Genomic DNA, 21,758 nt, shown 5'->3' on the forward strand with positions numbered 1-21,758 from the left:
GTGGGACTAACCAAATACGGTAAATTAGATTACCTTATATATGCCAAATTGTCAAAATGCTTGGATTGGAACCTTTAAATCCAGAAAAGTCCCATAAAGTAATAATCAAACAAGAGTATTAAAACAAAACTAAAGAGATAGAGTTTTAATGTTTTTGAAACTTATCTAAATAATATATTATATTATATTATTTGTTTTTTTTTCAAACCAAAATCCAACAATCAACAAGTGTTCCAGTCTATAATCCCAGAAATGATCACAGAGGAACATAGAGAAATTTGTCCAAACCCCAAAAGACAAAACCTCAGCTTTACTGTTGTTTCTTTTGGTTGTCGTCTTCCTTTCCTAATAACCTTATAATTCTGCCTCTTATGGTGCTTGACCTGTTCTGAGATTCATATTCTGCTATAGTAATGTTCACTAATTATCAATAATTTTGCTTCCAACATAAAATTCTACCCAATTTTCTACCTTTAACATTGATACGACATTTAAAATTTTCAAAACACTGAAAAGCTTGTCCCACTATCATATGATACTGGAATCAATTGAATGCAACATAGCAGAATGATTCAGGAGATAACAATCAAATGAGGATTGTGAAATGAAGATATTGAAGGTATCAGGAAGTTGCTTACTTGCTAAAAGCCCCACCAACTACACCAAAAGGGAAATTTCAAATAAGTATATAACACAGTAGGTAGGCCAGTGACGCATCTAAAAGTTGTTACCCAACTTCAACAATGTCAAATGAGAACGGCCAAATAAGATTCCACTATACAGAATATAAATTATAAGAACAAAATCTCAAGTGACTCATACTTCACATAAACTTTCTAATAATCAATTCCACAGCTAGCTGGTAAATAGATAAGGGAACCCAAAATGTTTTTTAAGCTTACCTGTTTTCATCTCGAAAAAGAAAAAATCAAACCATGAGTTTTTTCAATCTCTGCTCCGCAAGTTTGGCAACTTTGTTCTGTGGTTCAAGAACCAGGGCAAGCTTGAAATCTGCAAATACCAAGAGAACAGAATATTTTAAAAAGATGAACTTCAAAGCACAAAGTAGTCAAGAATCTAAAGAGCTGATTCCCAACTGGGCACTCTTGGATGTCTTTTCATTTAGGCTGTCAACTGGTCCCATTTTTCATTTTTTGGAGGATAGTCAACTAAGTCAAGCCTCAAAAAGAATTGGACCCATTACCATCTAATTGGAAGATTGTGATCATTGCCAATTGGTACCAAAACTTGATACCTTTGTCGACATCTATTCATGTGGTAAATTTCATCCCCAATGCAGTCAAAACACACATGACTGTCAGAATCAGTCAGAAAAGCCAACAAAGGGAAAAGCAAATAAATCTCAGGAAATAGCACCTGGTGCTAAGGCACTAATCCTGGGACTGGATTTGGACTCTGTTTTGGCTACTTTTCATTTATTCTGTTTCCAATTTGGTATGTCATATATAAGATCCATTTTGGAATGCCTCACAAGTTAACATGAGACCTCCTTGGCTGTTAGCATTTCTGCTTTCTCCTTCCTTCCTCTGTTTTTGTTTTTATTTACATGGTACATTCAAGACCAGTATGATGGTTCGAAAGAACGACTGAATTTAGCAGAGATTGGGATGGCATTACCAGCTTTGCACAATTTAATGCTGATAATACAAAAGGGGAGAATGAAATATATAGTGGTCCCTATGGTTGAAGATTAGCTTGCAACAGTATATTAGATATTGAATTTCCAGAATAAGAATTCAACTATCAATGGATTACAGAAGATAGAGAAGACAGACATCCAAACTCATGAAATGCAATTTGAGTGCTCACATATCAATATTTAGCTACTTTATATTGTAATCTAAGACCAGTATCCTCACCTTGAACAGCTTCTTTATAGCAGAAGAGCATCTCTCTGGCTGTGCCTCGTCTTAGATATGCTTTCACATTCTGAACAAGATAGATAAACAACAGTGAGAAATGGAAATAGATGAACAAGGAAAATATGTAAGACGATTTACACACAGCTCTTGTAGAAAAGAAATACATGAATGAGGAAACCAAATAGGCTAATTAACTGGTGAGCTCAACAGTGCTCCACACATTCACCATATCACCCATGGTTCCTCTAAGAAGTTTCAGCTGAAAATGCCCCAAGACTAATTTTGAAGTTTCTTCTAATTGAAACTTTTGAAACTTCAACATCTAGGTCTACAAAAGAACTCAAGAAATTCAGCAACTTAACATATAAACAAACGCTGCACACAGTAGCCATATCACTCTTCCCTCATGTGATAAATTTCTGCCTCAAACCAACTTGTGCTGAAGACTAGCATATAGGCAAACATGCAGAGCTCAAGATGCCACAGGATGCATCTCAATCCCATGTAAACAGAAAACAATAGAAATACAAAAGTAATCTGGAAATAATGCAAGTTCAGACTGTTCAGTACAAGATTGGGCAAAGAATTCAGACTCATGGTAAAAGACTGAAAATAACCCATAAATAAAAACCTAGTACAGAAATAATGCAAGTTCAATACAATGGGCAAAGAATCCAGAGTCATGGTAAGAGACTAAAAATAACCTCGAATTATATACTCCTGCTCTAAAACTATTTTGACCAGTATATCCAGTGAGGGAAAGAAAAAAATAACAGACATTCATCTTTATCAATTTATCAGAACATAGTTGTCATGGAGTCTACTCAATTCTAGGCATAGGAGCCAGAGAAGGGAAAAATTAAGGGAAAACCTTACTCAACTTTGATCAAAAGACAATTAATAGTAACTAGATCCAACTAAACATTTACCAAAACCTCTAGCAAGCCTTATCTCTTTCAAGTGTGACTACTTCCAAGAGGCCACAAGGGTCAAAAGACTAATGAGTTGGGTCTCTGTTCCCCTACAATTCTTTGGCTGAATAACATAGTTGTCATGGACTCTACTCAATTCAAGGAATTGGAGCCAGAGAAGGGAAAAATTAAGGCAAAACCCTACTATCAAAAGACCAATAAGTAACAGACCAAACAAACATTACCAAAACCCAGCAACCACCCCAAGGGACACCCAGAGGCCACAGGCAAAAGACAAGAGTGGGCCTGCCCCTACAATCCGGCTGAATAGCATAGTTGTCATGGACTCTACTCAATTCTAGGAATTGGAGCCAGAGAAGGGAAAAATTAAGGCAAAACCTTACTATCAAAAGACCAATTAATAGTAACTAGATCCAAACTAAACATTTACCAAAACCTCTAGCAAGCCTTATCTCTCTCAAGTGTGACTACTTCTAAAAGGCCATGAGGATCAAAGACTAATGAGTTGGGTCTCTGTTCCCTACAATTCATCAGTTGAATTCAAATCATAACCATTTTTCAAAGATAAGAGAAATTTACAACTTCATTAAAATGGGTGAATTAACAACCATGAGGGAGATATTTGCATTAAGCTAGAAAAGCAGGGTCCCAGAAATGGGGTACAGATGTCCAAACACAGTCCTTTTTCTTTTGTTTCCTGAAAATAATGGAATTTGTTGAAAATAAGTAAAATAAAATAAAAATAGAAGTTATTTCTGAAAGTTTACTACTAATTCTTCTCAATCAGTTGAAAAGCCTTAAATTTTCACTTGTCCAATGCACTGGTTTTTTTCTCCATAACCTTATAAGTTTTTTTTCTCCATACCATTATAAGTCTTTCTCAATTGTGGAAAAGACTGCTCAAAATTTGCTTCCTAATATCCCTCGAATTTCACTTTAAATTTCCTTCTTCCAATGCTGAATAGAACCATAGCAGTACTCATGGATCAGGATTGTCTAGTGACCTTAACAGAATGGTCGATTGGAATACATGCAGTTTCACTAATAACAACATTGATCTACTTATTTCTACCTTATTATCGAATAATATTGCCTGACTGCAGTCTGCTTCAGCTTGCTGAAAGCTGCAAAGATTCAGAAATTAGAATTAGTCAACAGAAGACCATTTCAAAATGGTAACAACTGCTAAATAATTAGTTGCTGAATAACTAAAATGTACAATTCCACCCCAATTCTAAATATGCTGCTGCTCTGTTGCAGTAATATGTCGCATTGTTGCTATTCAACTTGATGGCCTCACTGTAGTAATTAACAGCTTTATTCCACTGCCTTCCCTTGAAAGAAGCATTCCCCTGTGAAAGTGTTTAAAGGAGAAACATAAGAAAGCAAGAAAAACAAAGGATATCTGTGAATAACACTGCCATCTCAGATTCCATATATTGATATCAAAGTTAATAAATAAAATAAACAGCATACTCCACAGGAAATTTTGGAAATATTAAAGAACTACGCAAATCGTAAGCCTGTATGTAATTTAAGGCTACATTCACTTGCCTCCATAACATCTACTTGAAACATTAAAAGCAGTAGTCATGCTTCTATAAGTTGTCAATGATTCAGGTATTTGCTTCAGCAAGCTCACTGAAACAACAGAATGCTGGAAAATGTATGCAGCAAGAATTTCACAGCAAATTTCCCTTTCGTTTTCCCTTCAGAATTCTGCTTCATTTCACTTGATTCCATCTGTTTAGTCGAATGAAACACCTTAAACTTCACTCACGACTTCGAGTAATACCCTAATACCTAACAAAGAAAATCATCAATTAGAAGAAAGAAAAAAAATCCCTCCAACAATGAGAGTGGGCACTAATGGATATACGTCCTTTTCTTTTGTTCGCTTAATCGCAAAAATCAGAAACTCCAATTGCAACCATGGAAAGGGAAAATACAAAGCCAAAACAACGATACGGAAGCATAGAACAGTGATCCATACCCTAATGCCAATTCATCCATGACAGTATTTCCAACACAAGTAGCCCCATTTTTCTGAAGGCAAGATACGGCTATCGCAGTCCGAGTAGCAGGCTCGTGCGTCCGCTTCCACTCAGGATTCCCAAAACCGCTAACGTAACCCTTAACATTAAAAATGCGAACTCAAACTCTAGACTAGAGTGTCAACAACGGGAAAAAAAGACGCTGCAGAAACCGAAACACTGAACTGAACAAAAATGGGAGAATACAAACTTGTCACTAATTGCAAGAGTGAGGCCGCAAAGCAGTTGGCGAGCCACATGAGGAAGGCGGTTGATGAACTGGAAGGAGTTTTTTTTTGGTCGAACTAGAAGGAGTTCAAACCGCTCCATAAAAGCGCCCAAATCTTCCCTGGCTACATTTTTAAACTGTTCTGCCTTATAGAAAACTGTGATGCAATCACAAATAAAAAACCAATTCGTGAGAAGAATTGCACTAAAAATAGAAGCAATCAAGAAGCGAAAGCTCAGAAGTTTATTGAAAAACAAGACTCATTGAAAAAAACTACAAGCAACAATAAATTACAATCTCAAAAAAACCCGCGTCGGCGCTATCAATAAATCGACACACCAAGTATAATTATCTTCCAAAATTACCCTGCAAACGACTTTGACAAATACAGGAATCCGGATCTTCTCCCAGTCGGTGGAGCACAGTCCTCCCCCATGGCTTCCGACCACAAAAACCAGTGGGTCCCACTGGTGGAAAAAAATATTAGTTTTTTTTAAACAGTGTTTTTCACTACGTGGGCCCCACTGATATTTGTGGTCGGAAGCGTCGTTTTTGCTCCCCCATTGGGGTCGCTGATCCGAACTCCAAATATAGATGGGCTCTTGAGCTGGCAAAACGCAAGGTGGGAATCTCTTTTGATTCCCACAATGGGTGAGAATCAGCAAACTATAGGTTTTTTCTTTTCTTTTTTCCTTTTGGTTTGAGATGCATATATCTATGAGTAAATATAAATGTTAATTCTCAGTAGACATTTTAAGGCATTCTTAATAACATTCTAATTGTTTTTCAATGAATTGATCTCAAGGGATTGGCCGGGTCTACTAGATAAAGTTCCGAAGAGCGTGGTGAAAAGCTTGGTGGAGATGGCAGGCAGAAGAGAAAAATCTGGGGCATTAGTAGGAACATGTACCACCATTCTCTTCAATGTATCTTCAGTGCTTAACATGCATATATGTCAAAAAGTAGTTCCCATGCATTATATTCCTTACCTGTATGGCTAAATTCTTCGAAACCACAAGCATGGAAAATCTGTCAACAAAATTACATGAATAAATTAAACTTATAATTAATGAGGATGAGCGTTTTAGTCCCAAAACGTCATCGTGGTCATCGCTGGCCAGAGGAGTCGTTGTCGTGTTAATCATTACATCTTCAATCTTTTCCACAAGATTGATGTAAATTTTAAAAATTGTCACTAATGGTGGTTATACAGTTATACCTTTGCATATGTGACATAAGATTTCATAAGTGGGAAGGTGGCCTAAAATACTATAAAATGTAATTTAGGAAATGGAGCTATGTGGTCCCTCCAAAACAATACCATACATGTATATACGAAAACAAATGGTCAAGATTTTGACATTGACCAACACAAAAATAATGACGATATAATGATGAAGAAAATTCTTAATTCAAATCCTTTCTATTGGCAACACTATTTGTTGAGTTCATGGAGGGGAATATGGGCTAACAGAGACAGAAGGGGTGCACCACTAGAAGGTTTTAGTTAGTGAAACATGAAGATGAGAATACATGAATGTTATCCAACACAGGTCACTATGTCCTTGCAGCTAAAAAGGAAGCATTGTCATGCTTAAGACAACCCCCAAAAGCCCTAAAAGACACAAAGAATAAGAAACAAGAACCAAACAAAAAAAAGTGATCTACAAAATTCACACGAAAATGATGGAAAAATTATGAATGAAAGTACCTTGGTCCAATATAGAAGAAAAAAAAAAAAAAAGAGCTTTTAGAAACAATCAAAAAAATAACCAACAGTAATTTATAAATTTTATTATTTTTTATTATTTGAGGTTCATTCAAACTAGCTTACACGATGGAACATTCATATAATTAATATGGGTGGGGTTTTGCCCTTGGCATTGAGGAGATTTGAAGTTTGATCTCTTACTTGGAGGTGTTAGTCTTTTATCAACTAAGCCATCACTTTGGAATTATAAATTTGAATTTTAAGGAAGAAGTTGCAAAGAAAAACCTTATGATTAGGTTTGTCGATACCATCGAGCTCCAATGGGTATTTAAAATAGAAATCAAGTTTATACAAACTAAACTCTACAACTAATATCATCAGGGGATGTAGGGGTTCGATGCCCCGCATCTCCACCACATGAGAATTGAGCGATGATTAGTTGCATTAGGTGGAGTTGGGTCTCCACCATCATCTGATTTCACGATGACGCAAATGCCCTTGTATGAGCTCTCTTCTTTTTCTTCCGTTTTAGTGTTTCGTCAGGATGACGCAAATGCCCTTCTAAATGGATAATATCCATTACTAATTCACTAGAGAACCAGCTGGTTAATTCGAGATTTCCAGTTTTGAAAAAAGGATAACGGATAAAAAACATCCAGCGAAGAGCGACATTTGTAATGGAATTCATTTTGAAAATGATTAGTAATAGTACAGCATTTATTTTTTGGTGAATAAATAAATTTTTCTTTCAAACAGTACTGCATATGTTTTTTTTAATATTTTACCTTTGAAGTACTTCAAATTTTGGTCCCGGTGGGGACATAAGCCCATGCACTGCCTGGCCATACAGCGGGCTTGGCCCAAGTCCATCCCTGACTGAATGGGCTCAAGACGGGTTCCGACTTCCGATTCAGTAGCCGCTTGCATCCTTTAGCCGGCAGCTTGTAAGTTTCACTTCCTTCAAATTTGTTAGAGAAATTCATTTTGCCCCAAAATTTGAAACGCATTTAACGCATTTACGAATACGAACGGTCGTTCAGACAAAAAACATTTAGAAGTAAATCCGTCATTTCATACATATTGGAGGCTCGGAGGAGGCTCCACGCCACTTTTATTTCTTTTTCCTTGTAGCGCACAACCCAAAAAAAAAAAAAAAAGGAATGAAAAGAAAAAGATTATTCGGGTTCTAAAATCCCTAGAAGGAATAGCAGAGAAAGAAGGAAGAGTGGCAGAAGGTGAAGTGGAATAGAATCTCATATATAAAGGAATGAGCGGAGCATTTGTTCATCTTTTGTTTGCGACGCCACCCACATTGCTCTCGTTCAATCGATTTTTTCCCTTTCGCGCTTCAATTTCTCTTCCCCAAACTGGTAAGTCTTCACACTATTTCTCCTTTGAACACTGTTTCCTCATTCCTCGCTTCGCCGCCTCCACTTCTCGTTATCTGTAATCGGTTAAACTCTCTCTGCGCCATTAATGGTCGTTTTTGCGCATGTTTCTCTCTGTGATGTTATTGTAGGTTACGAGCTTTTGTTTTAATTGCTGAAATTTTGTCTTCTTTTTTTTTCCATATACGCCCCAAATGCTGGAATATTTCATGTTAACGACATTCTGCTTATGGAAAACATCTATTAGTGTAGTGCTTTGCCTAAGTTGGTTCTAAATGTATTTTGTCATGAGAAGCAAAGTGAAACTCTGCTTGCATGTTCACTATCTACCCGAGGCAAAGTGGAACTTTGGTTGCATCTTAAAATTTTCAATCTGAGGATAATTGTTTTTTCACCCTGAAGCAAAGTCATGTTATACTCCTGATTTTATTCTGGATGCTGCGAAACTAGACAGATTTCTTTAAAGCAAATTCTCGAAGACTTATATCCAAGTCGAAGATAGCATCAGTTGCAACTATGGTAAGCATGGTCTTCCTTGAAACCTAACTTCCCAAATTTTCATTCTGTAAACGGTATGTATGAGTGAAACATGTTGTTTATGTATGAATTAAACAGGCGGCGCTTGATGAAGAGAACCCTGGGAATGTGAAGCAACAATTATCAAAACTATTTGAAGCATCACTTAAAACTACAGTTCCTAACGAGCTAGAGGTAGATGTAGAGCCACTGGTTGCGGCATGCACCGGTAAATTTGGTGATTATCAATGGTATGTGCTGTTTATGTGTCATTCTGTTTATGGCTCTAGTTCTTGTTCTAACTAATTATTCACAAAATTCTAAATGTATTGCATAGATGAAGTGATAATTTTGAACTCTTGTATACTGAAAACATATGTTGAGGGTACTTAGCCAAAAGGGTTGGCTCAGCTCAGTTGGCAAACGACCAACACCACATAGTATGAGGTCAAGGGTTTGAATCCCTCTGGGCCAGGGTGAAATTATATATAAAACGATGTTGAGGGTACTTTTGTATTTAAAACATAATTCTATTTGCATTTATCTGAAGGATTAATTCAGGGAATAAATATCCATTTTCCATGATGTAGTAATAATGCTATGGGCCTATGGTCGAAGATAAAAGGCGAGAAGACTGAGTTCAGGGGTCCTCCCTCGATTGGACAGGTGATCCTTTAAAATTGTTTTCTTTAACTCGTTAGACAAATGATAATACTGTGGAACTGCATTTTGCTGTTAGCTTTTGGAAGGATAAGATGAATGGATTACATGTGCTCTTCTCTTTGCAGGCCCTCATGAAAAATCTTCCTGGGTCTGATATAGTAGAATCTTGCTCTGTTGCGGGACCTGGATTTGTAAATGTTGTTTTGGCAAAGAAATGGATAGCCCAGGTACTTTTATACTGTATTGTTTTCTCAATGGAAGGTTTCATCTTAATTCTATGATAATGTTAGCATTTTACTTAATCTGTTGATACTATTATTGCAGACCATACAAAATATGCTTAGAGACGGTATTGATACGTGGGCACCAAGATTGCAGATTGGTAGGGCAGTTGTTGACTTTTCATCACCCAACATTGCAAAGGAAATGCATGTAGGCCACTTAAGATCAACTATTATTGGTGAAACGTTATCTCGCATGCTGGAATTTTCAAAGGTTGAAGTTCTCCGGCGAAACCATGTTGGTGATTGGGGTACACAGGTGAATTTGATTGTTTAATGCCCCATCTGTCAGTGTGGCAATCTATCTTCATGTCAAACAGTATGCTAACGTGTATTCGTTTATCTTCGCTTGTTTTTACATACTTTTTACTTGACAACGTTGTCCTTTGCGTTTATACACTTGGAAAACTGTGTTGAAACTGTTTTATTGAGCATGTATTTGATAAAGAGACTATATGTTGGGGACTCAACAATTTTTGTCTTAACTTTGCTTATTTTGTATATATTTCTATTTGGCAATAAATTCCTATGCATTTACAAACTTTTAAGATGGTTGAAACTGTTTTTATTGAGCATGGATTTGATGAAGAGACTGTACATAGTTCTGCAGGCCCTATCCTTTTGGATCACATATTTCTTGTGAATTTTTGTTTGACAAATTCCAGTTTTGTGATCTTTAACTCCTTGAAAATGTCCAGTTTTGGCAATAAATTCCTATGCATTTACAAACTTTTAAGATGGTTGAAACTGTTTTTATTGAGCATGGATTTGATGAAGAGACTGTACATAGTTCTGCAGGCCCTATCCTTTTGAATCACGTATTTCTTGTGAATTTTTGTTTGACAAATTCCAGTTTTGTGATCTTCAACTCCTTGAAAATGTCCAGTGAATGGTTGTTTCTGTTGTTCTAGTAAATCTTCTACTGTCCTTATTCAAATTCAGAGACAAATTTTTTATTTTTTGTGCCAACTTTTATGTGTTTCACTGCTTTCCAGGATTCATGTGGTACCTTGATTACTTAATTTACTCAATTTCTGAAGATTTCCTTAGTGTGTAATTAATCAGTGGCAGTAAGGGCAAAAAAAAAAAAAAAAAAAAAAGAAAAGAGAGGCCTAGATTAAGTATTCTGACAATTGGTTCCAAATGCAAAATTTAGAATTTGAAGGATCTGTTTGACCAAAAACAAATTGGAAAATGAAAATGAAAAAGCAAGTTCATTCTAAGGAACGTTTTCTAGAATATGTCCTATTGATTTACATTGCCATCTGAGTAAGATGCTGAATCACGGGAGAAGAACTTCTATTTATCTACAATGTTTAATTGGTTATGCTACACATGTTTGCTAGCACTTAATATTTGTACAGTCTGTATTACTAGGTCTCTAATTGTTTTTCTTACATAAACTTCTGAGTTTGAGATGCTATTTGTGTTTTGCAGTTTGGTATGCTAATTGAGCACCTTTTTGAGACATCACCAAACTGGGAGGATGAAAAAGAAAAAGCTATTGGAGATCTACAGGTTAGCTTAACCACTTTTTTCGACATTGTACTCTTCTTAGTTTATCAAGTCACGGTGTCATAACACAGATTCTGTGTCAAGGAACATTATCATAAGCCAAATTATTGCTCAGTAGCAAGTTTCCTTGTTGTTGAGTCTGTTGTATTCCTAATAGTTACATGCACAATTTGCCATCCTTCATTTGATTGGTATCAAACATGACTGTTAGAGAGTATTTCAGTAATAAAAAAAATTATGAAATGGCTGAAGTGGAAATTTCAATGCTTAGTGCCTTTTGTTGGACTGATTTCCTTTAGTGACTACAAACTGGTCATTGGCTTTGTTTTCTTTTCAAGGCGCATGGATAATTAGGGAGCTGGGCTAGCTCCCATCCCCCCCTCCTTTTTTTGTATGAACATGCAGGTTATTATCAGTTCGTCAAGGCAATCTAATTTTAACTTAGGTTAGGGCTTCTCGCTAACACTCCTGTTAAGGAAATTTATGTTTTACTATAATTTAACTTTTTGCTTCAATTGGCATTCCTCTAGACATCAGAATATGTGCTCTGGGAAAAATAAATTGTAGAATCGTATTATTTCACTCGGGTGGTAATTGCCTGTCTATTTCTTTGAGTGATCTTGTAGGCTTTCTACAAGGAATCTAAAAAAAGGTTTGATGCTGATCCTGCCTTCAAGGAGAGGGCACAACAGGCTGTGGTTTCCCTTCAGGTGAGAAACCTAGTGCCATGGTGTGAACACTTATTTGATTTTGATCTTTACGAAGTAATTGATTACATGTGCAATTTTTCACTCATGTGTTGATAGGGGAAGAACTCTAAATCCTCAAGTTTTCACATTGAAGAGGAAGAAGTCTTACATGTGCTTGCTAAGTTTTCTTTGTATTTCTTCTGTCGTTTAAATTGTTTCTTAGAGTGGAGAACCCAAGTATCGCACAGCATGGACCCAGATCTGTGAGATAAGCCGCAGGGAATTTGATCAGGTCTATCAACGCCTTGGAGTTCATCTGGAGGAAAAGGTTTTACTCCTACCCTTGTCCCATACAAAGTTGCTTATAGGACTTAAAGGAAACAACCAATAAAATAAAGGATTACTATGTGTACCATGTAACCACCCCCACCCCCAAAAAAAATAAAATAAAATTGAAGTTCAGTCATATTGTGTTAATAATTGAGTCTTTTTTACTGGTTGCTCTTTTAAACTCCGCTCAGGTCCTTACTTCACTCGCTGTTGATTTCTAAATGGCCATTTTAATATATTAATAGCAAAAATTGCCCCTTTCTCTATGGTGACTTGCCTCAGGAAGTCTATATGGAACAACCTCCAAGATCTGTCTCTCATGTTCATAAGGCTTTTTCTGATTTGAAACAATCTTTTTGAAAATGGTTTGAGAAATCAGTGCTGTTGTTATTCAATGTGGGTTTACTTGGTGATATTCATAGGATTCTTTGTTTACTTTCCTGACTCTAGCTGTTGGTGCTGGTTGCATATGTTGATGATATTATTACTGGTTACTTTCAATGATATTCATAAGCGACGCATCGCACGGCGGCCCGGATGCGGTGATAAGTAGGCAAGGGTTCCCGCGCCGTGGACGAGTGCGGGTAAAGAAGCTAGTCCATAAGCGTAGGATTAGATTGGCATCTTGGAACATAGGATCTTTAACTGGTAAGAGCTTAGAATTGATTGATGTTATGAGGAGAAGAAGGATTAATGTAGCTTGCATCCAAGAGACTAGATGGAGGGGTAAAAAAGCCAAAGAGTTGGATGACTTTAAACTTTGGTATACTGGGGATAAAACAAATAAAAATGGAGTGGGTATAATAGTGGATAAAGATTTAAAAAATGATGTGGTGGATGTTAAAAGAGTGGGTGATAGGATTATTGCTATTAAGCTTGTAATGGAGAAAGAATGCATAAATATAATTTGTGCATATGCACCTCAAGTAGGATTAGATGAAAGTCTAAAGTTAGAATTTTGGGAAAGTATGGATGGATTAATGCAAGGAATTCGTCAAGGAGAAAAGATTATCATAGGAGGTGATTTAAATGGACATATTGGAAAAGATCAAAGAGGATATGAGAGTGTCATGGAGGATATGGTTTGGAGAAAGGAATGAGGAGGGGATTTCAATTTGGATTGCTACGCGATCTATCATATTAAATACTTACTCAAAAAGAGAGATGAACATTTAATTACTTTCAAAAGTGGACAGCATAGAAGCCAAAATACTTCCAACTAGAAGGACGATAGATTGTTGTGCAAGGATTGCAAGGTGATACCGGGGAAAGCTAACGCACAACATAGACTTGTGGTCTGGATATGTGCTAGTCCCAAGAACACATAAAAGGTCCAAGGTAAACTATCCCGAATAAGATGGTGGAATTTGAAAGGAGAGTACTCTAAATCCTCATTAATGAAGTAGTCAAACAAGGAAAATGGGATTTAAAGGGGATACCAATGCAAGTGGAATGAGATGGCTAGTGTATTAAGAAGGTGGCTAAAGATGTCTAGGTGAATCAAAAGGAAAGACCCACATAGAGAGACGGGGGTGGGATAGTGAGGTCAAGCGCCATTAGGAATAAAAAAGCTAGTTAAGGCATGCAAAGAACTAAAGATGTTGGGGATCTCATAGGTATAGGTTGGATAGAAATGAAGCTAAGAAAATTCAGGAAAAGCAAGGAAAGGAAGTATGAAGAGTTGTATAATAAATGGCACAAAGGAAGGGGAAAAATCTATATAAGATAGCTAAGATGAGGGATAGGAAGAGTAGAGATCTTGACCATGTTAGATGTATTAAAAATGGAGATGGTAAAATATTAGTTGTGAGGAGGATATTAAGAAAAGATGGGAAACCTACTCTAGTTACTAAATGAGCACAAGCACATGCGGACGATTACACCACCAAGGCACCAAGGTCCGAACATATACGTAGAACGATATCCAAGTAAAAGATGCAAGGAGGATGAAACTCGGCAAGACATAAGGTCCGATGAAATCCCAATGAAGATGGAAGAGCAGGAACCCATGGACAGTTTGGTGACTAAGTTGTTTAATAAGATTATGAGCACGGGGAAAATGCGGATGATTGGAGGAGAAGTGTTGTGGTTCCAAACAAAAATGAAGGAGATATCAAAGTTGAAAACATAGGGGCATAAATGGATAAGCCAACGATGAAATTATGGAGAGAATAATGAAACCCGGAGACACAACACGACACGGAGAACCAAGGGAGCCGGGAAGATCTACAACGGAGGCTATACAAAGGAGACATGGAAAGGTATAGAGAATGTAGGAAAGATCTCATATGGTAAGACCTAGAAAAAGCAGATAGAGTCCCAGAGCGAAGCAAGACTAGAGAAAAGAAGTGTGCAAGAAATATATAGATATAGTTAAGGATATGTATGATGGTTCGGTGACTAGTGTAGAACAGGGGGGACAAAGTAATGAACCGAAACAGTGGGCACATCAAGGGTCAACAAGCCCATATCTATGCACCGGTAATGGATGAAAACCAAAGACACAAGATGAGGTCCCGGGAGCCGGATGATAGTGGATGATGAGACCCAAGTGGGGATAATACCAAATTAGAACATGGAGATTAGCGGAATCAAAAGGCTAAACAGTAGACGAAGAAGAATATAGGAACAGCGATCGCGAGATGAGGTGGTGATACGACGAAAAGAGACCTCGAGTGATTGTTAGGTACCTAGGTTCAATCATAAGAAAAGAGGTGATTTGGAAGATGAGGTTTCCCAAAGAATAAAAAGGGGATGAAGGGAGAGGCGCCGGGTCAGATCGGCGACCAAAAGCAAAGGAAAAATAGGATGGGACCAGCAGAGACGACAGAGGAAAAAGAACAATAGATAAACAGAGCAGAAAGAGGAGCAAGATGGAGAGGGCAAAACAGGATGGATAAGATAAGAAACATCATAAGAGTGGGGGAGTTGCCCCAAAGATAAGCTAAGAAAGTCGTAGGGGCACGGCACCAACGGAGACCTAAAAGCCGACGGAGAAGGATATAACCAATGAAGGAACAGAAGAGCTAGGGGTAGACCTAAGATAACCTTAGGAGAAGTGGTGAGAAATGATATGTATGGCTTAGGCCTTGTATCTAGCATGGCCTCGAACACAACTGATTGGAGGGCAAGAATTCATGTAGCCGACCCCATTTAGTTGGGACAAGGCTTATTGTTGTTGTTGTTGTCGTTTCAATGATCACTCTTGTTAAAGTGAAGTTAAATATAAATGTTGGGAGCATTTTCAGATAAATACATATATATGTCTGCATCTGGAACCTTAGCATCCAAACCCGTTGATATTGCCCAATATCCGCCTAAAATTTTAGTTGATCATGTGTGATTGATCTGTTCCTTTAAATCTCAAAGGAAATTCCATAGGACTGTCATTCTCAAAGGAAATTCCATAGGACTGTCATACTATCAGGTATGATGTGTGGTACAAAGTGTTGGGTTGTTGGGAGACATCACATTCAGGAAATGAAAAATGCTAAGATGGATGCGTGGCAAAACTAGGAAGGTAAGGAGACCAGAGGGTTCTGAATGCTATTTCCTAGTGGCCTTGTATTTCATGAAGTTAATCTAATCTCAAAATGCTATTTGGTAGTAACAAGGAGGGAAAAAGAAAAAAAAACCCACTTGAAGAGAAGGCAAATTTTCTCAAACAGCACTGAGAAGCTTGCATTTTATAATAGGTTGACAACTTAAAAAGCCATATATTTTTGGTGGGCTATGCGTTGACTATGGTCGACTGCAATTAAATAATTTTGTTGTCAATCAAAAGAATTAGCATCATTCTTTCCATTTTTGGCTTCTGCCATGTTCTGTTAATCCCTGTCAATTCAAATGGCTCTTTAAAGTATTTTGAAGGTCAAATAATTTTTCTGTTTCTTTTGTTGTAAAGTTTATTCTCGGCAAATTGTATGCAGTATGTGTTTACTAGAGACCTGTTAAATGGCAAATCAACGTGCTCACAATTTTTCTGTTTTCTTGGACAGGGGGAAAGCTTTTATAACCCGTACATTCCTGGGGTTCTGAATTTATTGGAAGAGAAGGATTTGATTGAGGATAGTGAGGGTGCTCGTGTGATCTTCATTGATGGGCAGGAGATACCTCTTATGGTTGTGAAGAGTGATGGTGGTTTCAACTATGCTTCAACTGATCTAGCTGCTCTTTGGTAAGTGTTCTTATGTGGAAGTTTTTGTGAATGTAGTTCTATGCTACCATATTTTATTTCCTTTTTCTCTTAGTAAATTTAGCAGATCTGTATGGTATAGCTATATTCCTATTTTCTAACATTAAGTCAACTTCTCAGTTTTAGTCTCAAGATTAGCTGCTAAGTTAACTCCTAGCTTCTCTGGTAAATAATCTGTTAGTTCATAGTACTTAATACCACTAATTTAGATAGTGTCTGAATTGCCAATTCTGAAGTTGGATAAGATCTATTGTGAAGAACCTGGATTTTTGGGGGGTGTTCTTTGACTACTTTCGATCCAAGTCAGACCAAATCAGGTGATGTGTACAAAGCTTTGCAGCACTAGATTTGTCAGGCTACTAAAGTAGGTCCCTGGTTCGTCCATTGCATTTTTCATTGATAACTTGTGTAAACTTTGATGCCAATCAAGTGCTCTACTCTGCTTGCTGTAGCTTTCCCCTCTTTTTTAAACTACTAAAATGATGACAAGCGTGATATGATATTAGATAATTCAACCAAATCTGATGACTTTGGAAGTTGTTTAAGATTTATTTGTTATGAATTGAGGGTTGTGTGTTCATTCTCCATCCTATCCTGTGTTACCGTTGACCCGTAGACTTCCATATTGTTGCCTTCTTGTCACGGGTTCTACCGACACATGCATTAGCTATATGATGTTTTTCTCATCAGATGCTTGACATTTTTTTAGCAAAAAGTGTCTCTAAAGCCCATCCCACTTCTGTTCATTTCTTTTTTGGATGCGCATGTCATAATTAATGGGCTGCTTTCAATTTGCAGGTATCGTCTTAATGAAGAGAAAGCTCAGTGGGTAATTTATGTCACTGATGTTGGTCAGCGACAGCATTTTGAAATGGTATTCAGTGTATGTATCCCATGCCATCTCAAACTACGTGCTGCTATACTATGGTTTTCCTTCCTTCTAGTTTGTTATTTTTCCGTCCGAGGATTGGCTACCGTCATCCTATTACTCATGGGTAATCATGGTAGATAAGCTTGAAGTCTTGAACCAAAATCATGGCTTTGAGGACAGGTCAATTTATTTCCGAAATTTAGTTATTTGTCCACTTTAGTCTCTTAAACTTACTGGAACTAGGTGGATTTTGGTAGCTAAATTGATCATAGATCCTGGTTGGTGTGGATCATGAATGTGCTACTGTTATGTCTTGCCAATTTTGTGAACAATTATTCAGTTCTGTGCTACTAGGAGGTTGCAAGTGAGAATTACTTATCTCTTCCTATTTCAGGCTGCCAGAATGGCCTCTTGGCTTCCATCTGATGTCAATTTGTATCCCAAAGTCGATCATGTCGGATTTGGTCTTGTTCTTGGTGATGATGGGAAGCGATTTCGGACCCGTAGTAGTGAGGTGGTTCGATTGGTTGATTTACTTGATGAAGCCAAAAATCGCAGTATAGCAGCACTTACAGAGCGTGGTATTTTTCGACTGATCTACTGTTTTTGCTAGATAGGGCCAGGTCACTATGTGGACGTAAAATCTCTGTTGTGTACAACTTGTCAATTTCTTTGTTGCTGAAATTTTTGAGTGCCAATCAGGTAAAGCTGCAGAGTGGACAAAGGAGAAGCTTGAAGAAACTGCTGAGAAAATTGGTTATGGGGCTGTAAAGTAAGCCCTCTTCTACCCATGCCTATGCACATGATGAACCACATATTGTATGTGAATTGATGAAAACAGTATTGGTGCTTAAGTTTTGATGATGTTTCTTATGATATTCGTGGCTGATTTACAAAAGCTTTACATGCAAGGTCTGAAACTGCCTGTCAATTCATAGATGTTCTTGTTGAATTTCATTTAAACACATTTACCCTTTTTTTTGGGTTTGAAAAAGAAAAAAAGAAGGGGGGGGGGGGTTGGTTTAAAGGTTAAACATATTTTCCACCTGATGAAAGAGTGATTCCTTTTTACTGATTATCAAGTATTGATAATTTGGGCTGCCCTGCCACTTTGAAGATGTGGGTTTAAGTTTATGGAGTGGCCACTTTGTGCAAAAATGCGTAAGGTTTAGACCGTCTCCAATGAACCCCTCCTGAGATCTGTGATAGCATAATTTGCACTGGTTGTTGTGGGCCTAGGCAATTTTTTTTTTTTGAAAAAAAAAATAAAGAATTGATATCAAAGTAATGTTGACTTGGTAAGTGAACGCACTGTTGTGGATTTGGAGCTGAAGAAGAAACTTAATTTTTTGATAGACAAAGAGGCACTCGAATTGATGGGATATTTTTGGGCTGCATGCCCAGATTTTTCTGGTTCATCAAAATGTTTGCCATTTCCTTAATCCTTACTGTGTTAGATTTGCTTTGCAGATTAACTTAGCTATAATGATATATTGTTATTATTATTACTACTACTACTACTTCCACCATGTATTAATACGTTTGGGAGGAAAAGAGGTTGCTCTCACATATCCCAGGACATGCGTGGGACCTAGAACTTACGGTCTAAATGGAAAATGACTTATAGGTACAAGAATGTTAATATGATTAGGTGACAAGCTAGATAGTTATTTGACATGTGACCTGCTTGTGTATGAGAAAATGTGTACCTTTAAGCTGCCCTTCCCATCTAGTGTTCATTACTTAGAGAGTATGAAAGGGAATTTTCCCTAATTATTTTCCCTCAATGTTATGTGTGGACATGCATATGTCATGTGCAAGGACCAAGACAAACCTGTACATGTGAGGGGTGTTGATATTTTTTATATTGCCCTTGCCTAACAGTTCAAGCTTGTAGTGAAACTGTAGCTAATGGTATTTATTTTATTTTGTTTTATTATCATGTTATTCTTCGCATGCTTATGTTCAGCATATGTATCTGCTTTTGTTCATCCTCCTTTTGGAGTGTAGTTTTCATTCTTAATGGTTCTTTACTGGTTGACCCGTATTGATCTGCTTGCATCTCATTTAACAGGTATGCTGACCTGAAAAACAACAGGCTAACCAATTATACATTTAATTTTGATCAGATGCTTAATGATAAGGTATGTTGCAAGTTTCCTGTGTGCACACTGTTCAGAAGTAGTTGACTCTTTTTTTTTGGTTCCTGTGTGCACACTGTTCAGAAGTAGTTGACTCCCCCCCCCCCCCCAAAAAAAAAAAAAAGAAAGAAAAAAGAAGGTGACTTGATTGTCTCACATTGATTGCTTCACTATAACCATCTCTATTTTTTTGAATCTTCTCTCCACTTAAAAGAATTTGAGAACTTTAAAGTGAAAAATGGACCCCTTTCTATATTTTTAGAATGTGTAAATGCTATTATGAATACACTGACAATATGTCTGATTTTAACCCCCCCCCCCCCCCAAAAAAAAAAAAAAGAAAAAAAATATTTGATAATACTCTCTTCTTTTTTATGTTTGGATGGGTTTCCTTTGACTCTAATTTAGTTGATGTGAAATATTTTGGATGTGGTTCTGATGATCAGTGGCGAGTTGCATGTAAACCAACAGTCAGCCATGTTGCATGTGTAATTTATCCTTTTGGGTTTTGCAAATTTTGGATTATCAGATTGTACAGGTGCAGAAAATTGGTTACCCTTATGACCACATTTTGTTGGATTTATTTTGGGAATGTGTGCTTTGTTTTGGATTCTAAATCTTGATACTGTTCCAACTTTGGATTAGCATATTGTACTGGTGCAGAAAATGGATGACCCTTGTGACCACATTTTGTTGGATTTATTTTATTTCTTTTGGGAGTGTGTGCTTTGTTTGCGATTCTGAATCTTGAACTGATCCAACTTTTAATCTCTCTGTCAACCCCACCCGAGATTACTTCTTACCCACCTGGCTGTCTTGCTGAGCAGGGAAATACCGCAGTCTACCTAATGTATGCGTATGCTCGAATATGTTCAATCATCAGGAAATCGGGTAAAAACATTGAAGATTTGAAGAAAGTAAGTCTTCCTATTTTACAGGACGTTACTGATAGAACTGGTTATCATTCTTGAGTTTGGGTCTGTGGGCTTGGCTTAAATTGTAACTGGGTAGCTTTATCTCAATCAGCTTAATTGGTTCTTGTTGGGGTACAGTGTGCTAGTAAATCCCCATGAGCTACTAGTGTAGGTTGCAGACTAACTCAGCTGAGAGGAAAAGTTTATTATGCAGTGGATTTCTCATATTCCTGTTTGGTACACAGACTGGAGCTCTTGTGCTAGATCATGCTGACGAGCGTGTGTTGGGCCTTCATCTGCTCCGATTTGCTGAGGTATTAATTGAATGGGAGAGTTGGAGGATTGGGTTGTTTCATATCTTATTTTTGGCACAAGCACCATTACAGTTTGCATTGCTATTTTGTTTATTTGTTATCCTAACCATCCAGTTGTTGATATAGATACATGCTAGCCCCTATGAATAAAGAACTCTTATATGATCATGTCAGTTCCATTGGATGGATATTGATTTATCATCTACCTGCATTTTCAGACTGTCGAGGAAGCTTGTACCAATCTACTGCCCAATGTGTTGTGCGAGTACCTTTATAATTTGTCAGAGAACTTCACAAAGTTCTATTCCAACTGTCAGGTACATGCATCCTAAACTTCTTAGAAGCATATTTCATTTCTGAGTTTCTGTTATTGGATGTGATGTTTTTCTAGTTCTGAATGAATTGTACTTTTCCCCAAAGTTGGGAATAAGGAAAGCAGATGCATGAAGTCTAGAAAATAATGGCTTGATCGTGCAAGTGGCAAAAACATTAAAAAAACGAAAGGGAGGGTATTTGTTCAATGTCAATTTTGTTCAACTCACTGAAACCACTTTCTGGTGTGCCGCCGTGCAGGTTGTTGGATCAGCTGAGGAAACAAGCAGATTATTGCTGTGTGAGGCAACAGCAATGGTTATGGGAAAATGCTTCTTTCTGCTTGGAATTCAGCCCGTCGATAAGATTTGACCAATCTTGGTTTTCAATTTTCTCGCCCATTAATTAACCGTTGAAATATTTAAGTTCAATTTGAATTGTAGAAGATATGTAAATAAAGCTGATTATTATTTTTGATTGAGTCACTTTTGAGTTCAATTATAAAATTTTGATCAGCCAATCAAGGGGAATTGCGAAGCTTCCTGAGGTGGCAAATGAACCCCCTAAATTTTGACCAACACCCATAGGTTTGATAGAATATGATAAATTTACCGTCCTTTTTTTTTTTTTTTTTAATATTAAATATTCTTTGCTGCTAACTTGTGGCTCTCTTCAGCCTTTCCTTGTTCTTGGTTCAGGTTTTCTCTGATAGACTAATTCAGATTCTGGTTGAACTCTAGGGAAATAATTAAACCACTGCTGTCATGCTCTGGAAAAGTTCTATGGATTTAGAGAGAATAATAAACTATGCTTACTCCAAAATGGATTTGACAATGGAACA

At 37.2% G+C, this 21,758-nt stretch overlaps 2 protein-coding genes across 2 annotated transcripts; one reads left to right on the plus strand and one right to left on the minus strand.

The window, feature by feature from the left end:
* Window positions 1-295: 295 nt before the first annotated feature.
* Window positions 296-4,969, minus strand: LOC149009099 (translocon at the outer membrane of chloroplasts 64-like). The gene is made up of 4 exons (XM_089163587.1): window positions 4,809-4,969; window positions 3,888-3,939; window positions 1,881-1,950; window positions 296-1,011 (listed from the first exon to the last, which is right to left on the minus strand). Exons 1-4 carry the CDS (start codon window positions 4,826-4,828, stop codon window positions 929-931), a joined length of 225 nt encoding a protein of 74 aa, XP_089019713.1. The 5' UTR covers window positions 4,829-4,969; the 3' UTR covers window positions 296-928.
* Window positions 4,970-7,927: 2,958 nt separating this feature from the next.
* On the plus strand, window positions 7,928-21,532 carry LOC149009100 (arginine--tRNA ligase, cytoplasmic-like). The gene is made up of 18 exons (XM_089161314.1): window positions 7,928-8,158; window positions 8,631-8,695; window positions 8,792-8,943; window positions 9,283-9,358; window positions 9,481-9,582; window positions 9,680-9,895; window positions 11,074-11,154; window positions 11,778-11,861; window positions 12,064-12,168; window positions 16,169-16,347; window positions 17,164-17,248; window positions 17,631-17,817; window positions 17,939-18,008; window positions 19,311-19,380; window positions 20,205-20,294; window positions 20,537-20,605; window positions 20,824-20,922; window positions 21,179-21,532. Exons 1-18 carry the CDS (start codon window positions 8,056-8,058, stop codon window positions 21,287-21,289), a joined length of 1,944 nt encoding a protein of 647 aa, XP_089017440.1. The 5' UTR covers window positions 7,928-8,055; the 3' UTR covers window positions 21,290-21,532.
* The last annotated feature ends 226 nt before the right edge of the window (window positions 21,533-21,758 follow it).

Source organism: Hakea prostrata, chromosome 7 (genome assembly GCF_041222555.1).
Source record: "Hakea prostrata isolate BN-2017 chromosome 7, UWA_Hpros_2, whole genome shotgun sequence".
Lineage (NCBI taxonomy): Eukaryota > Viridiplantae > Streptophyta > Magnoliopsida > Proteales > Proteaceae > Hakea > Hakea prostrata.